The sequence below is a fragment of the Rattus norvegicus genome, chromosome 4 (assembly GCF_036323735.1).
Source record: "Rattus norvegicus strain BN/NHsdMcwi chromosome 4, GRCr8, whole genome shotgun sequence".
Taxonomy (NCBI): Eukaryota; Metazoa; Chordata; class Mammalia; order Rodentia; family Muridae; genus Rattus; species Rattus norvegicus.
Window position 1 is genome coordinate 147,823,110 of NC_086022.1, and position 22,803 is coordinate 147,845,912.

Below are 22,803 nucleotides of genomic sequence, written 5' to 3' on the forward strand. Positions count from 1 at the left end.
GATATGATGGCTAAATGACAAATACTTGTCATACAAGCCTAGCTCCCTGAATTTCATCCTAGAACCCATGTAAAAGTGAAAGGAGAAGACCTGTTCATATAATTGTCCTTTATCATCCACACAAACATGAAATATGCAGTCCTCCACAAAATAATGATTTCTTAAAATGTAATATTTTTTTAAGTAATGGAAGAATCCTAACTGCTTTTATGAGGAGTGTTGAAAATTAGAAAAGAAGGACCCTCTCTTTCCCTAAGGCTATAAACTCAGTTTATTATATTCTTCAGTATTAACGGGCACTGGTCAGACAGCCCTAATAGAAACTATGCTTATTAAGTTTAAAATAAATAAGTACAGTCATGCTCATTACAAAAAAAAAGGAAGATTAGAGTGAGTGAGAGAGGAATAAGAAAGAATGGAAAAAGAATATTGGGATGTAGATAGTCAGTAAAGCATTTTTATGAAGGTAGTAAAATCTACTTTTATCAGATTGTAAAATATATTCTTGAGTCTAAGAAGAGTTAGTAGGGGTTTTGGAGAGATGCCTCATTACTTTAGATAGAACACTTACTGCTCACAACTGCCTGTATGTAATCCCAGTTCCAGGAGATTTGATGGGTTCTTCTGACCTGCATGAAAAACCAAGCACACACACAGAGTGCACACACTAACTTTTAGGGTTAAACTAACTTTTGAAATGCCTTATTGGTAATTATGCAGGATTTCAATCTTTTTGTTCCTTTTCTGCTTTTCCAACTAGCAGATATCCAAGCAAACAGACTTGTTTAAAAGTATAACTTACATAGAAAATCTTTTTGTTTGAGCTTTTGTTTTTGCTGTTTCATTACTATGTATAGGGAGGTGGTTCTCATAGGGATGTCAGAGAGTAAGTCTGGAGTCCATTGTCTCCCCCTTTATATCAAATTGAGGTTATCAGGCTTTGCAACAAACGTTTTACCTACTGTTCTTTTGTCTTTGAGTTCCTGTTACCTGGCTATGTTTTGTATTTTGCTTGTTTACTTACTTTTAAAGTATCAAAATAATCCTGGCTTGTCTATAAATATATGTAAAATAAACTGATTTCAGACTCCGTGGAGATCTGCCTGCCTCTGTTTCTTGGATGCTGGGATTAAAGCCATAAACCACACACTTGGCAGTTATATTTGTAGTGTCTCCATTGGCAACAAACAGAAAGAAATTGAATTTAACTGAATTCCATATTGCATTCTTCAAGACTGACCAATCTCATCCTTAGTTATCTCCCACACCATTTTCTTTTTTTTAAAGCAGGGTTAGATATCCAGCCATGGTTTTTCTACAAGCTGGACAAGCACTTTATCAATAAGCTATAGCTTCAGCTCTGTATACTCACTGTTTTTAGAAAAAGACTATCGTAGCAAGGCTGCTTCATTAAAATTAATCTTGAAATTATTCGTTATGACCAGTGATGTGGCTCAGTTGGAAGAGTATTTCCATACCGTTCCCAGTAGTTATGGTGCAGATTTCTTGTCCTGCCCTTGGGAGAGGTGGGGGTAGAAGGATCAGAAGTTTGAGGGCAGCCTCATAAGATCATCTTACCGTTATTTACATTGGAATTCAGTTTAAATTGCTTTTTTAATATTTCTTAGGAGAAAAAAACCAGATTATATTATACAACATAATCTTTTTCTGGGCAGGCTAAGCTTTGTTTTTAAGCTAGAAATCTGAATCAATTTTTTCTTGTGTGTAGGTATTTTCCCTGAATATATGTAAGTGTGCCACAATGCATGCCTGGTAAATTCCAGGGGCCAGAGTTGAGTTGGAGTTTCACGTGTCCTCTATGTGAGTGTTAGTAACTAAACCTAGGTCCCCTGCAAGAGCAACTGCACTCTAAACCACTGAGCCATCTCTCCAGAGAATAATATATATTCTTTCTAATAGACCTTCTGTTTCATAATATCTTTAAACATTTCATAAGTTAAAAGCAGTATAGGACAAGTTCGTATCTATATGTTTGTACCCAGATTATTCATTTGCAAGGACATTTATTAATCTCCTAAGGATTGTCTACATTCAGTTAAGTTTGAGATAGGCAGACAGAGAGACAAACAGGTAGGTAGGAAAGTATATACACACTTTCTTTTTGTCTTCATTGTGTTTCTTTTGTAATAAACATGTGAGCCTTCAGTGTCCTTTTTTGTTCTGTATAAAGTCATTTGGACATATGTAAAGACCATTTGGTATCCAAGATTCCTTAGAAAATTACCATGGTGTGCATTGTTTTATTTACCTTTGAAAGGTTGTTATCATTTGTTCTTTAAACATAAACATACTGTAAAAAATTAGTGAGTGGGTAAATATATTCAGAGCCACTTGAATCATTGAGAAAGTTTTACAGTGCTATGCTACAAGGTTTCTTTGCATATTTGAGATCATTTGCTATAGTGTTTAAACCTAGTCTTTTAGTCTCAGGACCAGAAATGGGTTCAGAAAATTGCCCAAAGTAAGGCATCTCTAGTAATTGGGAAAGCAGGTTTCAAACTAGGTCTTTACATTCCAAAACTTTGTTATTTCACTGTTCTCTCCCCTTTTCAAACATGCCTTACCTGTCTTTGGACCTCCTTTCCACTTCAGTATATTTTACAGAAAACAGAATTGTTTTCAGACTTTAGTTATTCTAGATAGAATTTTCATAGGTGAACAGAATAGAATAAAAATTTGAAAGTAATCTTTTATCCATAGGAAGAAAATGTTCCATATTTATAAATCCTAAATATTATAAAAAATCAAGAGGACACTGACAAAGGGTTACTTGATTTGGCTTTGTTTAGCCTTAGAGACAAGACTGGTGACATCTTACTTCTCAATGTCCCATCTAGTTTTATATAAGCTCCCTTTTTTCCTAGTCTTTAAGATCTAAAATATAAACTCATATGACTTTCTTACACTGAAAATATTTTTTAGTAACATTTTCTCTTTTTTTTTCTTTTTTCTTTTCCTTTTCTTGAGGAAAACATAGGGATCTCAGATTTGAGTTCCTGTCTGCTCTGAATCGAAAAATAAATTTAAAATAAACTGTATATAATATAAAATTTAATATTTGCATATTCCTGTGCATCCTAAGGGTCTGTGCTTCTGATAACCTGTGTGTTGGGACTCTATAAAGAACATATCGGGGCTGGGGATTATAGCTCAGTGGTAGAGCGCTTACCTAGGAAGCACAAGGCCCTGGGTTCGGTCCCCGGCTCCGAAAAAAAGAACCAAAAAAAAAAAAAGAACCTATCACTCTTGGTCTTGGCTTTTTAGACATCTTGTCATGTCCTAGAATATTAATGTGATTCAAGTGATTCTGAATACGTGTGTGTGTGTGTGTGTGTGTGTGTGTGTGTGTCCATTTACCTCTGTTTACTTTTTTCGTGAACTTAGTAAACCACAAAGATATTTACATGATAGAGAATTTTTCATAGTAAAGTTTCCTTGGAGTTTTCCCAGGTTCTAATCAACCACTATCCACAGATCTTCTATAACTACTCTGTTGAGGAGAATATTTACTGACCTATGTTATGTTCTCTAAAGGTATAAAATTATACTAGTTCACCTTTTCCTATTTGGAGACAGTCTGGCTGAAATTAATGTTTATCAAAATTGGATCTGTCTTATGTCAGGACAGGAGAGCCACAGAATGGTGAGCAACTTACAACTGTGTATATTAAAAAGACAAAATCACAGAATAAATTTCCTTACCCACAGAATACCTAATCTTACCCCATAGTTTTTGTAAGCTTTCTTCTGACTTTAATTTTTTATTTCTCATCCATCTAGCTTACATATTAGCTACTAAAAAAAGTAAGTGGAAAGAATTCTTTAAAACCTTCTTCCACTTTTTTATTCAGAGCTTTTTTTTTCCCTTCCCTCCTCAGTGATTTGTAGTTACTGGGGCATTATTTGTACAAACTAGTCAGGGGGCAAAGAAGCTCATATACAGATTATCATTAAAGTACCAGCCTATCTTCAGCAATTATACTATCCTAGGCAGTGTAGAAAGTTGAATAAATACTTTTTTTTTTTATTGGTTGATAGAAACCCACAGCTGTGAGAGTTTTGCCTAGTAGAAAAAACTGACTTGATTGTGGGGACTGTAACTTGGTAGAGGGTCTCCCTTGGTCCAATCCCTATTACCACATGCATAAACTTAGTATTGTGGTAGAAGCCTATAATCTTAGCCCAGAAGGTGGAGCCGAAGCATCATGAGTTAAAGGTCATCTTTAGCTACTTAGGAAGTTTGAGGCCAGCCTACGTTACATGACACTATTTCAAAATTAATCTTCATTAAAGAGAAAGGAAAGAGCAACCAAAGCCCACCTTGGTTGCATGGAGAGGATCCTCCCTGTCCAGAACCACTATGAAACTGTGTGAATGTATTTGTATTGTATTTCTCACCAATTAATGTGTAACAATATGGTTAGTGCACTGAAAATAGGTGTCTTTTAAATGGTTATTGAAAATTCTCTGGGTTTCTCTTCTTCTCTTCCCTCCCCACCTCCCATAGCGCTGGATAAAGCAAGCTTTGGAAGAAGGGATGACTCAGACATCATCTGTGCCCCAAGAGACTAGAACACAGCACCTATACCAAAGTAATGAGAATAGTAATTCTTCTAGTATCTGTAAAGATAATGCAGGTATGTATGTGATCCTTTTCTAAACTTGACATGAACAGTCATCATTTGAGGTTCACAGTAAAATTTTCAGTGTTGGTTCTATAATATAAAAAGAAATAGTGTTTTCTCTAAATAGTTAATTTACATCTGTCTTTACAGAGGAAGAGAAAGATCTCGAGTCAGGGATCAGTTTTCCCAGGACGACAAAGAAGGATCTAGACAGTATACAGATAACAACAGAAATGGTTATAAAAAAGGTTAGATACGTTTAACGTAGTAAGTTTAGGAAATATTTATTTGTATTTATAAGGGGAGACAGTAGAAAGTGGTGGAACACTAATCTTCAGGGGGAGCAAATGGAAATTTTAAGTGGTTTGTTGGGTGGGACTAAAGGGGCTGGAAATAATGGCATCATTGAGAAATTGTTATTTTGTTTTTTCAAAAGAACTTGCCTACCAGAACTATAAAACTTCTGAGATTTCAAACATGTCTTTAAATCATAAGGACATGAGCCAAATGACTTTGAAAAAAAAGGGGTCTGATCCATTGTCTTCTACAGTGTTCTATTGCAGGCTTGTAGCTGAAAGCATTGGTATATTGACTTATGATCTCCTATTTGTTTGTTTGCTTATTAGACAGTGTTTTTCTGTTTAATCTAGGCTGATACCAAACATCCTCCCTGGTACTCAAAATCAGATCAATTTTCTGAATATTGTGTAATCCAGAAATGCTATAGCTAGGTGTGGTGATATTTTGAATACTAGTACTTGGAAGACAAAATAAGACAAAAGAATTGCTCAAGTCCAAGGCCAGCGTGGGGTAAAAAGCAAGACCCTGTCTCAATAGGAAACAACAAAAAATTTACCTACACAGATTAGTTACTAAACCTCACGTTAAGGCTACAGCTAACGTAATACCTCAGCATTTTGCTTTGGTTTTTTGCATTGTGTGATAAGGGGATTATAGGTTTTTGTTTTTGTTTTTTAAAACATCATTTGTTGACTTGCTGAGTAATTATTATGAAGTTGGATTTAAAAGAATTTTGTAGGGGTTGGGGATTTAGCTCAGTGGTAGAGTGCTTGCCTAGCAAGCGCAAGGCCCTGGGTTCGGTCCCCAGCTCCGAAAAATAGAAAAAAGGAAAAAAAAAAAAAAGAATTTTGTAAGTAATTGCTTTATATTACAATTCTACTTTCATCTCGATTTTAATCTGTTCACCTAATAAGACATTCATTCAGGTTTAATTTAATAAAAATTTTGAGGAAGCTTTCCTTTGTGTCAACTTACTGACAGCTTTTAGAGTGTAACTAGAGTAGCTGAATTGGACTATTATGTGTGCCTTCCTCTAGCTAGTGGGTGTGTTGCACATGTATGTAGTTGATCTTGGAGAACAGACTACATGTCCTGGCTATCACACTCAGAGAGAAGTTGTCTTTGTTACTTACCCTCAATGGAATTAAACTAGCACTGTTAGTCATCAACCTTTATGACATTTCTATTCTCTCTAGCAAGCAGTGAGAAACATTGTCCGAAAACACCTTGCCCTTAAGCATCACTATAAACTGAGTGCTTAGTTCAATAGCAGATCCATAATCTTAATTACTGCTGTCATTCTTCATAAAATACTCTTTCTTGTCACATATGAACCACCTAGATTAAAAATGTTAAATTCTTACACTGGTGTAATTGCACTTAATGTGTAATACCAGTAATCAAGACTGATGAAAAATCTTGGCTTTCAGGCCAGCCTGGAATGTATAGTAAGGTTATCTCAAAAGAAAATGTCAAAGGTTGTTAAAAGCTAAAATTGAATAAAAATAAGAAGTCACGACAAAGAGATGGGATGTTCGTTTGTAAATAACATGCATATATCCCTAGAAATACCTTAATAATCAACTGAAAATTTCAAAACTAATAACAGTTAAATAAAATCCTTGGTTAGAAGTAAATACCCCGGGCTGGAGAGGTGGCTCAGCGGTTAAGAGTACCCGACTACTCTTCCAGAGGTCCTGAGTTCAATTCCCAGCAACCACATGGTGGCTCACAACCATCGTAAAGAGATCCAAGGTGTATCTGAAGACAGCTACAGTGTACTTATTTATAATAAAATGAATAAATCTTTAAAAAAAAAAAGAAGTAAATACCCCTTAAATACTTAAGAAATAGTTAAGAAAATGAATGAAGACAGGTTTTTGTCATCCTCAAATTTAACAAAGCAAAGAAACTACCTGGGAATAGCCATACTTGGATACATGATACAAACTATGATACTAAGAAGTACTTTGCAAGTTTGAGCATAAAGGAAATTCTGTGTTCAGTAATAGAAAGAATGACTAGTATACATCCATATTCTTTCCTATGGTTTCCTAGAGCCATCTTTAAAATTTTGATTCTAAGTTTATCTAAAGTTTTTAAAATAAAACTTCGAAGAGAGGAATAAAGTACATTGCTGAAAATATACCCTTAGCTTTCCTGTGGGACTAGTGGCTAAATTATCATGGCATATGAGAACATGGAACAGAACAGCTAGACTAGGCTTTGAAATAGGGACATGCTATATCGCTCTAAAAAGAAAATTACTTTCTAAAAAGAAAAGTTTTTAATTACTTGGGAGATTGTAAAGTAATTGGGTTTTTGCCAATGCAAATTCTAAGTGAACTCAAATACTTTTTCTTAAAATTTTTAGATTTCTTTATGTTTTGGTGGTTGGTGGTTTTGGGTGTGTTTTGTATTTATATTTTGAGGTAGGGTTTCACTATGTAATCCTGGCAGGCTTCAAGTTTGCCTTTTTCCTGCCTCACTCTCCTGACTGCATGTGCCACCACCCAATACCTTAATTCAATTAGTACTAACTCTTGTTTCTCTGATCATGCTGTGTTTGAGTTAATATAGTAAGAAAAACATTTTCAGTAAAAAACGATATAACAATATTCCAACTGTCTATTCAGATTCATCATGTGCTTTAAAAATATAATCCTGAGCTCACTAATTCTAGATGTTATACAAGATATAGAAACCAAATATTTAGGTGCAAAAATATTTATAATTACTAATAGTTGCAAATTATATACTTTTTTTAAAAGCCAGAACTCCAATTGATGAAAGAGTAATAAGAAATTGTTATTTGATCTGTGTTTCATATACACGATCTTGATAGTTTACCCTGACTTGGTGTATGTGTGTGCATGCACACACGTGCTTCCCCATGTACTTGTATATACTTGATAATCATGCAGGTTTTAGAGGATAACTGGCAGAACTTGTTGGTCTTGAGGATTGAACTTAAGTAATCAGCCTTAGCAGCAAGTCTTCACTTTCTGAGTCATCTCATAGGCCCTTTTAATTTGCATTATTGATTTGAGGTTGTTGCTCAATGATAATACTTGCCAACCATGAGAAAAACCCTTGGTTTGATCTCTGGGTCTACAATTTTTTAAATAGTTTACCTTTGTTTTATCAAACTGATTTAAGACCACAAAAAAGGAGAGTAAATTAGATTTACTTATCTTCTTGAAACTTCAAGGAAATTAAAGGATAATATATGTGACCAATTCTCTCAGAAAAGTCGGCTTGATAATTGTTTTTTAACATTTGAAATGGAGAGAGCAGTGTAACATAGCCACTCATGAATTTGATAATAAAATGTTTATAATTTTTTAATGAATTTTTTTTATTGTACTACTTTTTATTGAAAAGCATCTTGTACTTAGGATGGCTGTGTTCTGAGTTTTAATTTTTTAATGAATTTATCTTAAAACATTTGCCAGCTATATTCATTATGAAAACTAATCTTTAAGATGCGCTCTCAAGCTTTGCTTGGTCGTATATGCCTTCAATCATAGCACATAGGACAGAGGCAGGCGGATCTCTAGAAAGAGGCCAACCTGGGTTCCAGAACAAGTTCTTGAACAGCCAGGGCTACACATAGAAACCCTGTCTCAGAGGGGTACAGAAGTAATCTATCAAAGCTACGAAGATGGCTCAGTGCTTAAGAATACTTTCTATGTAAGCCTAAGAATCTTATGCTTGAACAGATTAAATTCCTAGAATCCATATAAAAAACCAGGCATGGATGCGTATTCCTATAATTACCACATTTGGGGAGCAGAAACAGGTAGATTTCCAGAGCTTGCTGGCTAGCCAAAACAGTGAGGTTCATATCAGTAGGAGAGTTTCTCTAGGTACAAAGTGTAAACAGTAGCAGAAGACATCTAATGTCCTCTGGCTTCCACATGTAGCTATACACTCCCACACACACATAGATTTGCCCACATGTACACACTACCAAATTTTAAAATATATGTGTGAATTATCAAGTTGCTCTACTGTTTTATTATTTGACATTCTAGAATTTTTAGCTATAAGCATATTTCTCTCTTCCAAACGCAAAGGAGGTATAAGTACTAGTAAAGAGGGGTGGCTGTTATCATATGCAGTTAATACAGTTAGATTCCTAGAAAAGCTGAGAAAATTGGCTGGGACCAGTGTGTAAACATTTTATTACAACATTAAGATGGACAAATGAAGAAATATGTCCTATTCACTATAGTAATAAAAAGTGGGGGCTGGGGATTTAGCTCAGTGGTAGAGCGCTTACCTAGGAAGCACAAGGCCCTGGGTTCGGTCCCCAGCTCCGAAAAAAAGAACCAAAAAAAAAAAAAAAATAGTGGAGAACACTGGAAACCTTAAGTTTCTCAGATATGGGCAAGGTATCAAAGCTTAAATAACTGAAAGAAATCATGAGGGTGCTCTCCCCCAATTATATCAACAAAGTTCTGGTTTTAGAGGTTTTTTAAAAAGACAAAATATCAACATCAGTAGATGTGGTATGTGCCTGCAGTCTAGTACTAGAGAGACTGAGAAAGAAAAATACAAGTTTGAGGTCAACCTAGGCAACATTGCAAGACCCTGTCTCACCAAAAAGTGTATGTGTTAATGTTGGTTACGTATTGTATAGCAAATAGAATAACTTTCAGAAACAAGGCTTGTATCTTTAAAAACTAAGAGGAATAAGCTAGGAGGAGGGCATTGTAGCTCAGTAGTATTTTACTAAAATATACAAGGACCAAAAAAAAAAGTGTAATAATAGTCTAGTGGGGAAAATGTGATTCATTTTAAATCAGTGAAGGAGAATTAGAGTTGTTCAATTGCAAAAGATTTTCAAAGGAAAAAGGCTAATTGGTATTTGCTACTAGAAAGGTGGAGTCGAAATCAATGCCCTAAAGTTAATTGTATGTACTTCTTCCTTAAGAGTTTAAGTATAATTTAGGGGATCAGGGCGATGGCTCAGTGAGTGAAAGTGCTTGCTACTGAAGCCTGGGGACCTGAATTCATATTCCAGAACCATGTAAAAAGCAGGATGCAGTGAAGTGCAACTAATGTGAGAACTGCTGTGGCAAGATGAGCTTGTGGAGACAGGTGAATGTGCCAGAAGAACACAGGGCAAGCCAAGCTTGGAATATACTGTGCAGTAGGGGCCCTGTTCCAGCAAGGAGTGCACCGACTCCAAAAAGTCATCCTATGGCCATACACATGCACACATTTTTTCCCTTAAGTATAAATTAGAGAAGATATATAGCTAAGTGTTAGAGTGCTTACCCAGCATGTATGGTTGTCCCTCTCTTCAACCCTCAAAGAAGATAGTATTGGTGCTTTGTATATACAGTCCCAAAACTTGGGAGATTGGCAGGAGAATTGCCATAGTTAGAGACCTGTCTCAAACACAAAATACAAACACTGATTTACAGACCAGTTTGGGCTTTATATTGTGAGCCCACAAAAAAAAAGAAAAAAAGTGAGTGGGAGCCTCCTGCCACACTTTACACCCGGGCTCAATCCTTAAGACCCACATGGTGAAGGAGAAAATCAACTCCCCAAGTTGTTCTTTGACTTCCAAGTACATGACTTAGCCTGTATGTATCCATATGCACGCACGCACACACGCACGCATGCATGCATGCACGCACAAAAAAAATATTTTTAAAAACTACTGGTTTATCTAAAAGTGATAGACCAGTAGGTGGTATTTTCATAGTTCAAGGATAGAAATGCAAAATTGTAGTTAGATTAATTCAACTAAAAAAAATTAAAACAATAAAAAAATTTAGATTCAATTTTTATATATGAGTGTTTGGTCTATACATATGTATGTGTACCACGTGTTTTCTTGGTGCCCATGTTGTTCAGAAGAGCATTAGATTTCCTAAAACTGGAGTTATAGTTGACTCTGGACTGCCATGTGGGTGCTGGCACCTGAACCTGGTTCTTCTGTAACAGTAGACAATGCTCTTAACCACTGCCATCTCTCCAGCCTCAGTAAATTTTAAAAACAAACTAGCCAACAGTGGTAGCACAGGTTTTTAATCCTAGGACTTGGGAGGCAGCAGCCAGCCTGGTCTACAAAGTGAGTTCCAGGATAACCGAGGCTACACAGAGAAACACTTAGAAAAGCCACTTTACAGAAAGAAGAAACTGAAAAGGTTAATTTATTTTTTTTATAGTCCACATCTTTATTTTTATAACTCTAAAGACCAGCATACAGTGTAAGCTGGACATTGCAAATCATTCACACTAAATACAGAGGTAGTGAGCATATATAAATGTGGGTGTGTGCGTGCACGCAGATCAGAGGACACGATCAGGTGCTTTGTTCTTCATGCTGTTCTTTTGAAACACTGTCTCACTGAACCTCCATTAGGTTGGCACCCAGCCATCGCCCACCCCAGGCACTAGAGTTACAGGCAAAAATGCAGCTATATCTGGCCTTTCATATATGAGTATTGGTGATTCAAACTCAACGTTCTCAAGCTTGTTTAACTCCCACCTTCAAGTGATTCTTTAAAAAAAAAGACACTGAAAGCCCTGTAGTTGTCCTAACAAATAACAAAACAAATAAGTAGGTTGGGGATTTAGCTCAGTGGTAGAGCGCTTGCCTAGCAAGCACAGGGCCCTGGGTTCGGTCCCCAGCTCCCAAAAAAAGAAAGAAAAAAAAATAAGTAGAGCACAGTTTTTTGTCATAGTTAGACTTAACAGTTGCAGTAAGGGAAAATACTTAATGATACAACACAGGTTAAATTTTGGTGAAATTAATGTCACATACCCATTTTTAAAGGGTATTCATAAATCAGGCATGAGTCCAACTTTCCGAAGGCAAAGACAGAAGGATACTAGTTTGAAGCCAGTCTGAATTACACAGCCACTTCAAGGTCAGCTCCGTTTACAATAGTAAGACCCTATTTTAAAAACATGCCACCACCAAAGAAAGAGACTTAGAAAATTTTATTCACTAACAGAAATTTGTAGAAAATCATTTTAATTAATGGGTAGTATGGCTTTAAATGCTTGCATAATCTTGGGAAGTGTTGAAGCAGGGTTTTAAAAAAATAGAGAGTGAGAGTGTGTGTGTGTGTGTGTGTGTGTGTGTGTGTGTGTGTGTGTGTGTGTGTGTGTTAATACATATTTGACAACTGTACAACAAAAAGGAAAACAAATAGCAAAGACAGCTGACCTACAAATTTAGGCAGTCATTGGGCTTGTTGAGTGTAGCATCTTAAATGTTTGTCAAATATCATCAAATATATATCACATTCATTTGTGTAGTGGTTTCCCCTAATTTTCCTACGGTAATCTTCATCATAACATGTATTTAGCAGTTACATTGTTGAACCCTCAGTACAGAGTTCTTAAAGGTTGGGTTTGAAGTCCTTAGAAATGCTTAAAAATTATTGTGCAGATTAGTCTTGAATTACATGCTTGTGGTTTTGGTATTTGGTTTTTTGTTTTTTGTTTTGTTTTTTGTACCTAAACACCTTTAAAAAAGGATAAAACAACACATGCTATAAAGACCAAGAGGAAAAGTATTCTTTTAATATAGGGAAATGAAAAATCTTAAGAAACAAGAAAAAAATTCTGTCCATTTAAGCATACTCAGTACCTCACACCTCTATATTGGCTACTTTCCTAACTCCAGTAGTTTTGCACTTGTAGTCACATACTGACACTGTCACCAGAGGAATCTTCTCAAGCATATCCCTCATCATGATTATCAGTGTTTCCACCAAGCCATGGTGCTACAATTTAACATTCTCTTATTAATACTGTTTACAGAATGACTAGAGATGAAAGTCTATTGATAAAAGTGCTTGTCTAAGGTATAGGATGTCCCAAATTTGATCCCTGGCACCATATGAGGCTGGGACCATGGACCAGGTGCTACCATGTGCTTAGTGTCTCTATATGCATCAGTCTTCATCTTTGTTCAGGGTGATGATAGTAACAGATGCTGGATTTTTATAGCAAGCACACCATACAAGGCCTAGTAAGCATCACCTAAACAGTGATGTTCTTGTTTTATTTTCTAAGAAATGGAATCATAGTGTTGTTCAGGCCCAGGCTTGCCTTCAGCTCTTGGTCTTGAGCAGTGTTTCTATTTCAGCCACCCTAGCACTACAGTCCTTCGACACTGTATCTCACTTTACCTACTTTGAAGGATATTTATGTGTTCATCGTCATTCCTGAGGGGCCACGCTATGCATGTAGACTTCAGAAGACAATTTTTGGAAGTCAGTTATCTTCTACCTTCATGTGGGCTCCAGAATTGCATAGCAGGCACCTTTACTTGTCAGAGCATCTCAAAAGGCCTCTTCCTTGTAACTACTTGAGCCTTTTTTTTTTTTTTAAGGCAGGGTCTCTCCTATGTATCTCAGGCTGGTCTAGAATTTGAGATAATCTTGTCTCTGCCTCAAAAGTGGTAGGGTTATAATCAAGCTTAATCATACCAATAAGAAGCCTATATTAAACATTCTGCATGTTTTCTCAAAGCTCTTTAAGTGTAATGAGCATTACATAGATAACTTTGCCATGTAGTACATATATAGTACATACTACTAAGTAAATGATCTTTTAACTGTAACTGCTCACTTTTAGTCAAAAATATATTTTTTCTCTTAGGTTTGTTTTATCCTGAAGGTCCACTTAAAAAAGTGACAGTACATAAAATATGGTCACTTAACTTTAGTAACTTGCTTTTTTAAATGGACCTAAGAATACAGAGTCAGCCTAATCAGAAGGACTTTTTTTTTTAAATAGTTGGAAAGTTTTTTTGTTTTTTTGTTGTTTTTTTTTTTTTGTTGTTGTTTTTTGTTTTTTTTGTTTTTTTTGGTTCTTTTTTTTCGGAGCTGGGAACCGAACCCAGGGCCTTGCACTTCCTAGGTAAGCGCTCTACCACTGAGCTAAATCCCCAGCCCCGGAAAGTTTTTAATAGAAAGCATTTTCTTTTCTAGCTCCTAGTGTTTGTTCAGCACTTGAACACTGGGAGTTAGATAAGGATAACAGATCATGTGTGTCTCCTACTCAGTTGTGTTTGCTGTAAGAGCTGCTGCAAGAGTACATCCATAAATATGAAAAGACAATATAAGTATGGCAACCTTGCAGGTGATAGTGTAGAAGTAAATAGAGAGTGGGTTTAACAACATAGCACAAGTTTAAGATTCTCTAAAATGCAGTGGAAGAAAACTTATATTTCACTCCAAAAGATTGACATTGGCATTGACCATTAAAATTGTCTGTATTCACGTGGAGGTTCTCTGGGACACGAAATGCTCCATAAGCTATATTCATGGTAGTGCTTAGAAGTTTGTTTAGGCAGCCAGACAGTAGCGACAAATGCCTATAATCCAGGCAAAGGCCGGCGGATCTCTGAGTTAGAGGCCAGTCTGATCTACAAAGCAAGTTACAGGACAGCCAGGGCTACACAGCAAGACCTTATCTCAAAAACCTCACGCCTAGTCCCACCCCCAAAAAAGTATATTTAGACTTTTGACTTAATTAGCAGAGATTGTGTAAAGGGGTGAGGCGTAGGATCCATTGCAGGTTAGAGGTTAGTGCCTTTGCTACCTAGCCTTCCGGTACGATATGATTCAGCTCTCATTCAAGCTTTGTGTTTCACAGACTTATTGAGCCCATTAAAGAAATGGAAGTCTCGCTATCTGATGGAGCAGAATATCACCAAGTTGCTTCGGCCTCTGTCTCCAGTTACACCACCCCCACCCAGCTCAGGCTCAAAGAGTCCCCAGCTGACCACACCTGGCCAGACTCACCCAGGAGAAGAGGAGTGTCGAAATGGATACAGCCTCATGTTCTCACCAATCACATCTCTTACTACTGCTAGTCGTTCCAACACTCCTCTGCAGTTTGAGGTGATTGGGGTTTTGTTGTTGGGGTGATTGATATGAAAATCATTGTTTATGCCTCTTCATTTCAAATATATCATTTCAGGTGTTTGTAACTGTCTGCCTTCATCTCTATGAAAACCCATTAACCTAGAGTCACTGTGGGCTGATAGCTGGTAACCTCTTGTCTTGGCAGCCCCTGTTCTTGCCAGAATAGCAGCAGTACTGCCATGATCTCTTCAGCTTTCTTTTTGCATTTCGTCCTTCACTCAACAATCATAGGTAGTAAGCATACAGGATCTTTATCTTTATTATTTGTGTTGGTCAAAAGAGGTGTTCGGGTGCCTGTGGTACCACTTGATTTCACAAGCCTGGGAGCTCAGACTGCACAGTGGGCTCACATCAGCTGCTGCTCCTCATTTTGTTTTCCTACTCCAGGTGATTTTTCCCCCTCCCTGTTATAATGTATTAGGACTGAGGTAGACTAGAGACTGGTAACACACATTAAATGCTTGGATTACATTAGAAATATATGTATTAGCTGTTTCTAAAATTGTTATACTTAGCCACTTTGATATTTAAGTTCGAGTGGCAGGTGTGAATTTAATGCATGTGTTTTTAAAACTCGTTTGCATGTTGCTTTAATTAAATGGATATTTGTGGGGGAAGAGGACCTGATCTACCCACTAAACCTCTGACTTTCACTTTGATAAAGTTGAATATCTAACAGATCACACTTCTCTTAAGACTTTTATGACTGTGTAAGGATTAACAACACCTGGGTTCTAAAGGCACTAGCAGCACCTGAAAAGCAGAAAAATGTGCTGCTCTACTTCTAACTCAGTCCAGTATTAACTTACTGAAGAGAAAACCTTTGAGTGGAAAAATGTCATCCTGGTTACATTTGGTTTTTCTAGGTAAATTATCATATTTCTGTGTCATTTTTGATTCTTTATTAAAAACTATAAACGGCATGTAAATAAAAGATATTTTAAGATAGAGAACATGGGTTTAGTGACTCTCAGTCTAAGCATAATGTTAAAATACCAGGAGGCAGGCTAACTCAGCAGTAAAGGCACTGCTTGCCAAGCCTGAATGTAATTTCTACACATGAAAACAAGGGGCTAAAGATAGCTGAACAGTCAAGAGCTTATGCTGCTCTTGCAGAATACCAGAGTTCCATAGCCAGCACCCGACTTGAGTGGGTCAAAGAGCACTGTTTGTTGTTCCAGAGGACCCAATTTTTAATTCTCAGAACACCCACATGGTTCCTCACAGCTATCTGTTACTCCCATCTCTGGGGATTTAATGCCCTCTTCTGACCTTTCCTGGCATTGTGTGCATGTGATACACAAGCATACAGGCAGGCAGACCGCCTATACACCTAAAGTTAATATAGTATTTCAAAAAAATGTTTCGAAAAATAAAGTGACAGTGAAATATCAAAAAGTGTCAAAAGTAAAACCAGCTTCAAATGGAGAGGAAAAAACTTTTGAGTAGGAAACATGTTCATATCTCGAACTGAGGGGATGGAGGTACACAGTCAAAGACAATGAGGGGAAAGAATCTAGAAAAAGATGGAAAACAGGAGCTCAGTGCTTTGTATACCCAGCACACTCCCCATTGAAAAACATTACTGTCCAAACCTTGTTTTGCTGAAACAGCTCCATATATCCTATCATAACATAGCCCACCCATGTTTGCTTTCTGGGCCACAATTGTTGATAGTCTGTACATTGAGAGCCCTCCCTTTCCCTGGTGCCTGGTACCCTGAATCCTTGTCATAGCTGCTATCATCACTTTCTTGTGGCCCTTCACACCATCTTATCAAGAGCTCACTCTCCAGTTCCCATGTGTTAGAGAGGTATTGCCTCAGCTAAAGGTCCTGTCCTGTGTAAATCACAGAAGAAATATACATATGCATGATGGTGGGGTGGGAGGCTATGGGGTTTTTTTGTTTGTTTGTTTTGTGGTTCCTAAAGTACAATAGATTTTAACTCTGCTAGATGTGTGCAGGTGAATAACTGTCACTTAAAGGAACTGGCCATCTCTCTCCTCTTAGTTCCCAGGTATACCTCTAGATAGGCCTGAAACTAGTAAGAGAATGAAGAAAGACTATAATCAGAGGGAGTATGAGGTGAAGAAACAGAGTTCCTTTAGGAAGAATAAGGAGTAGGGTATGCACCCCACCGTAGGAAACACTGTAAGCCCTCTAAAATGGAAAAAAGTTTAACACTAACATTTCACCTCTTTGCTGAGTTCTTCTTGAGGTGTTCAACTTACAGCATGAAACTTCATAACCAGTTTTCCTTAAGTCCTTTCCAGGACACCAAGAAGCATTTAGCTAATCACTATGTCTGTGGATATGCTTTCTGCAGTTAAATGTTTACCCTATGCAGTCTTAACCACCCTCACTCCCAACCTCCTCCCAAAAACATGTGGCTAACAGCCTTGCTTGCCTTTGTTTTCTATTTTGCTCCTTGACCCAAAGAAGATAAATAACAAGATGCTTTTTCCATCCTAGAACATAATCTTCCCCTGAGGGTTCCCCTGCACTTAGGCCTAAGTCCCTATCACCTGAGCTAGTTACCATACTATCTCAGTCATACATGCAAGCTGAGAGAGTGCGTGAGACCGCTCCTGAATTGGGGCGGGGGGGGGGGGACTGGGAATCTGAGTGAATGGGTGTACTGGGCTGGAGGGCGGCCACTCATTCATAGCAAGTGGAGTAAATCTTATGTAAAAAAGGACCATGGGAAATTGAGTAGCTGTGTATATGTTGTGGGGTTGCTTTTGTCATCATTTGGGGGAAGGAATGGCTGAAGAGTTTCATTAACGAAGAGAATCTTCAAAGGATGTAGATTCTGTGTGCATGAGAGCATTGTTAACATAATGAATAACGTCTGCCTGCTAACAAGGAACCTGGACTTTAGTAGGCACTGTCTCAGTATCGTGTTAGCCATTTATTATTGGGGCTCACCTGACAGCTCTGTATATGACCAGCTGTTTGGACTTTGGGATAGAGGAGCAGATTCTTCAGGGAATCAAACTCTCTTTGGCTTTCCTTCATTTCTTCTGGAGTGCCTTGTTGGGTGTAAATATGTAAGCTGTCTTTTTAGGCAATTGATCTGGTTAGTAGAGGAAATCTTGGTGTTAAGTGATATGGATAAGCAGTAGTAGGTGGGCTTTATTGTCACTGGTGCATTTCAGCCTTTGCCGTGTTTTTCATCGGTAGGCTTTAGCAGTTCTTTGATAGATTGATAGATAGCAGAGGACAGAAAGTTCCATGAGAAATATAATTCAAGGTAAAAGTGAATGAGAAATGGATTGGTTGCAACCTTTAATGCTACTCCTACCGAGAATGCTTTGCTGTTCAACTACCTCCTGCTTTTCTCCACCTTCCCTCACACCTTCCATTGACACTAATTTAATAATATATAACATCAGAAGCCAGCAACTTAAGTCCTTTCTGTAGCGTTTATGCTTGGCGCTCAGATATGCCCCCTAGCTACACTACGAGCCCCCAAGAATGCTGTCAGATGACTAGTAGCCTGGTGGAGGCTGAACAGAGTAGCCATATTTGCACAGTTGCCTGATGCCCATTTTCTTTTCTACCACGTCCCATATCTCTGTTGATTTTTATTCTTTCAGCTTTGTCACCGAAAAGACCTAGATTTGACAAAAGTGGGATACCCAGACTCCAGCACTCACAGCTGCGGTGATAGGCCTTCCCTGCTCAACTGCAGTCATCCTGACCTGACTTCTCATCCCTCCGTTGCTCCCACCTCCGAGGCTGGCTTCCCAAGCAGGAGTGGAGATGGTCCTCAGACCTTGCTGAGAAACTCAGACCAGGCGTTTAGGACAGAGTTCAATTTGATGTACGCCTACTCCCCTTTGAATGCTATGCCTCGAGCAGATGGACTATATAGAGGGTCTCCCTTGGTGGGGGACAGGAAGCCTTTACATTTAGATGGAGGATATTGTTCCCCTGCAGAAGGCTTTTCTAGCAGATATGAACATGGCTTTATGAAAGACCTCTCTCGGGGATCCATGTCACCTGGTGGTGAAAGGACCTGTGAAGGAGTCCCATCTGCTCCTCAGAACCCACCACAAAGGAAAAAGGTAAGTATTCATGTTATTCTTTTAAAGAATATTAGTCAGATAATTCAGAACTTTCTAAGCCCCAGTGCATAACACTTGTCCTACTCTTTGCTATGACCTGTGAAAATTAGTTCTTTTATTTAATTACATTTACTTCTTTGGTTTATGGCAGTGGGGGGCATGACCATGCCAAAGGCAGATATATAGAAGTCAGAAGATTACTTGTGGGAATCAATTCTTTGCTTCTACCATGTGGGTCCTGGGATTGAACTCAAGTCATCGGTCTTGGCAGCCACAGCCTTTATCAATTGAGTAGACTCTATTAGTATAACTGGTAAGTGTTGTGAGTAGCCGGCAGGACTGAAGTGTAGTCAGTAAAGAGTACTTGTGTAGCATGAGTAAGACCTCCGTCTCCATCTCCAGCCTCCCAAATATAAGTACAGCAAATACCCAACCTGGCCTAGGGCACATGTCTATGAACCTAGCATTCTGGAGGTTCAAGTGGGATCAGAAAACTAAAGCCATCCCAGGCTTTTTAAACACAGCAAATTTTACGTAACTGTTGTATGCAACTGAAAGGCTAGCACACTAGAAGAATACTGAAAGATGTGTTAATCATAGAACTCAGTTTGGACATAGCTTTAAGACCATCAGATGTATTTTCTCAGACAGATGTAGTTCTTCACATCTGTAGTCCCCACACCCATTTGTGAAGTTGAGACAGGAGGATTGAGAAGTTCTATGCCAGATGCTAAAGAGCTGGGTCAGCAGTTAAGAGCATGTACTGTTCTTCCAAAAGACTCAAGTTGAGTTTCCAGCACCTGTGAGGTGGTTTACCACTGCTTGTAACTTCAGCTCCAGGGGATCTGATACTCTCTCTGGCCTTCATGGGTGCCTGCCAACACAAGCCACATAAGAACCCATGTTTTGTTTCAGTAATTCATTTTGTAATCACAGTGGTTGTACAATTAGGGGATTTCCCATCTTGCACATGAGAAAACTAAAGCTAGTTAAATAACTTGTTGAACAACAGCAAATAAACAAAGGAGCAAGGGTACTATCCTGATTCTAATTCCATGTTACACGATCTAGTTGTTAATATTAAATGCTAGATTAGATTGCCTCTAATAGAGCAGAATCACTAGAAAATACCATTAGTAAATTCTGAATTACAATAGTGGTAGTTGCTCCAAAGGAGTTGTTCACATCTTAACAAGGATAGTTTAAAGAATAAACAGGAAGTCTTTTATTTAGCTTATTTGAGGGAAAGAAATTGAGAGGTGGCAGGCAGGTTTAACCACATTGCAAACAGTGAGTAGGAATCAGCCAACAGATCTAGAGGAAGATGTTACTGTACAGTCAGTCTGTGACATTGCACTGGGATGCAGATGGGTACTGACAGTTGACTACAGCTAGAATACCAGGGAGAACCAGGAAGCAGGTGCAGAGAGCAGTGGGGTAGATCAGGCCTTAGAGAGCTTGTCATGGCCTGAGGCTTGTAAGTAATGCTTCCTCTAATGCCTCTTCTAAAAATCACAAAACCTAACAGCTGCTTCCCTCTACTCTCCCCCCCCCCCCGCCCATCCCTTACATATTATTGTTTGGGGACTATTTTGGGTTCAATTCATAGCGACTTGGATGTATTTATTGTTAGGACTTACCAAGGCTGAGTATACTGTGTATTGACAGTTTCACAGAGAAACTAGTTATATACTCATTGAAATAGAGGCTTGTGACTTTTTCAATTGCACAATGTTCATCATCCAAGTTTATTAAGTTCTCCAAGATTATATGTAAAAATGCACACACAAAATTATTTACTGCTGTTTTTGTGATATTTTACACTTAGGCACAAATTAAAAGCACCTTGGATAGGAAAGGAAACGCTATCACACAATAGGGATGATGATGGGGGCTCAAAACCTTACATGTGAAAAGTAACTGGAAAGACCCCTCAGTGATTAAGAGAACAGTTACTAACTGAAAATACATAACATGACAAATACAATTTTCATTTCTGGTTTTATTTGGTGAAGTTAGAATTTGTTTCTGAAATATTTCTAAAATATTTGGGCACCTGTGATATGCCAGATTTTTGTACTAGATGTTAACAAAAAAAAAAAGCTAAGGACTGGATGTCTGGAGAGATGCTCTGCATGTAAGAGCACGTACTGCTCTGCCATGACCTAACACCTATGTGCGGCAGCTCACAAACACCAAACACTCCAGCTGTGGGGCAGCCCACGTCCTCTTCCCCCTCTGGAAGCACGGACATGTGGGTGAATAAGGTCATACTCTCAAGCCTGAGAAAGCTGAGTTTGATCCCAAAGACACACAGTAAGAGGGAAGCACCATTTCCCCAGGTTGTCCTTTGACCTACATATAATTAATAAGTGGGTTTTGTTTTTTAATTAAATTTTAATTAAAGCTAATTTTAGCTAAAGCAGATATCTGATATCATATACCTGTGATATCAGGACCTGGGAGACTGGGGTAGGAAGATCCTAAGTCCAATGCCTGCCTGAGCTACAAAGATCCTGTCTCACAAAAAGGAATGAATAATATAATCTACAGATTACCCAAAAAACAAGGTTCTACAATAGGTTTAATTGGCAATAGAATACAGTAGTGAATGGATAGGAAAAGGATCTTTTGTGATAGCAGGAAAAAAATTATATTAGATATTATAAACTATATTATATATTAGAAGGTGGTTTGAGGATTGGGAAAAAATTTCCAGGTTATAAACGCGTTGCTGGAGTATATCAACAAAAATAATTTCTTCTTTTTTTAGTTCTTTAATACCTCTATTCCCTTATAGGTAATACAGATAGTCTTAAATCCCATTGTATGTCTTCAAAATTTGAATATTATGAAGAACCCTGAAATACTGGCTTTTTCTTCTTGGTGGAACCTTATTTATTGTGGTTTATTTTTGTTTGTTCTTGATGGAGTATGTGTTTCTAAGGACAAGAACTTTTTTCCAGGATACAAAAGCATTCTGTTTTTCTTCCCTACTTCTTATAGATGCCCCCATAGTAATCTCACAAGTTTCTCTGAAGAAAGTAAAATGATATACTCTGTTTGAGCACTGTTGTTCAAAAATAACGTTTAGAATATTCTTTTGTCCTCACTACTTTCTGATTGGCTTAAATCTGTAGCACTGCTCAGATCCCTTTTATACCTGAAAAAGGTTGTTCTATATGGACTGGAAAGACCCCTCAGTAATTAAGAGGACATACTGCTGATACAGAGGATCAGAGTTCGGTTCCCAATACCCACATCAGATGGTTCACAGTTGCCTGTATCTCTAACTCTGGGAGTATTCCAACTCAGGCACCTGCATTCAGCATGCGCAGACAGAGAGTTTTAAAATACATTAAAGGTTGTCATAGTTGATGCCTGCTTTGTTTGCATGTCTTGCTACTGCTTTACCCTGGACTCCATCTTTTCTTTTGGTCGTAAGCCAAATGATACTGTTTGTTTTTCCCATCTAGGTGTCCTTGCTAGAGTACCGCAAAAGGAAACAAGAAGCTAAGGAGAATTCTGGTGGGGGAAGTGACTCTTCACAGAGCAAAAGCAAGTCTTCAGGAGCTGGGCAAGGCAGCAGTAATTCTGTTTCTGACACTGGTGCCCATGGTGTGCAGGGATCCTCAGCCCGAACCCCCTCATCCCCTCACAAAAAGTTTTCCCCATCTCATTCCTCTACATCACATTTGGAGGCGGTAAGCCCATCAGATTCCAGGGGCACTTCTTCCTCTCACTGCAGACCTCAAGAAAACATCAGCAGTAGATGGTAAGTTTATATTTAATTATAATTTAATTTATAATTAAATTCAGGTATACATTCATTTCCAGTTTTACCTAAAACTTCTGGAGCACTTATCTGAGACAGGCAG

At 37.9% G+C, this 22,803-nt stretch overlaps 1 protein-coding gene across 16 annotated transcripts in view; it reads left to right on the forward strand.

Moving 5' to 3' along the window:
• Positions 1–22,803, forward strand: part of Setd5 (SET domain containing 5) — a 77,715-nt gene that overhangs the window by 50,155 nt on the left and 4,757 nt on the right. For 14 of the 16 annotated variants that reach the window (XM_006237012.5, XM_006237016.4, XM_039107397.1 and 11 more), the window contains 4 exons: positions 4,529–4,658; positions 14,583–14,830; positions 18,455–18,925; positions 22,402–22,700. In XM_006237012.5, the coding sequence (XP_006237074.1) occupies positions 4,529–4,658; positions 14,583–14,830; positions 18,455–18,925; positions 22,402–22,700 (1,148 nt within the window). Of the gene's footprint in view, positions 1–4,528; positions 4,659–4,796; positions 13,073–14,582; positions 14,831–18,454; positions 18,926–22,401; positions 22,701–22,803 lie in introns of those variants that run through there. The other 2 variants (XM_039107401.2, XM_063285870.1) reach the window with 2 other exon arrangements.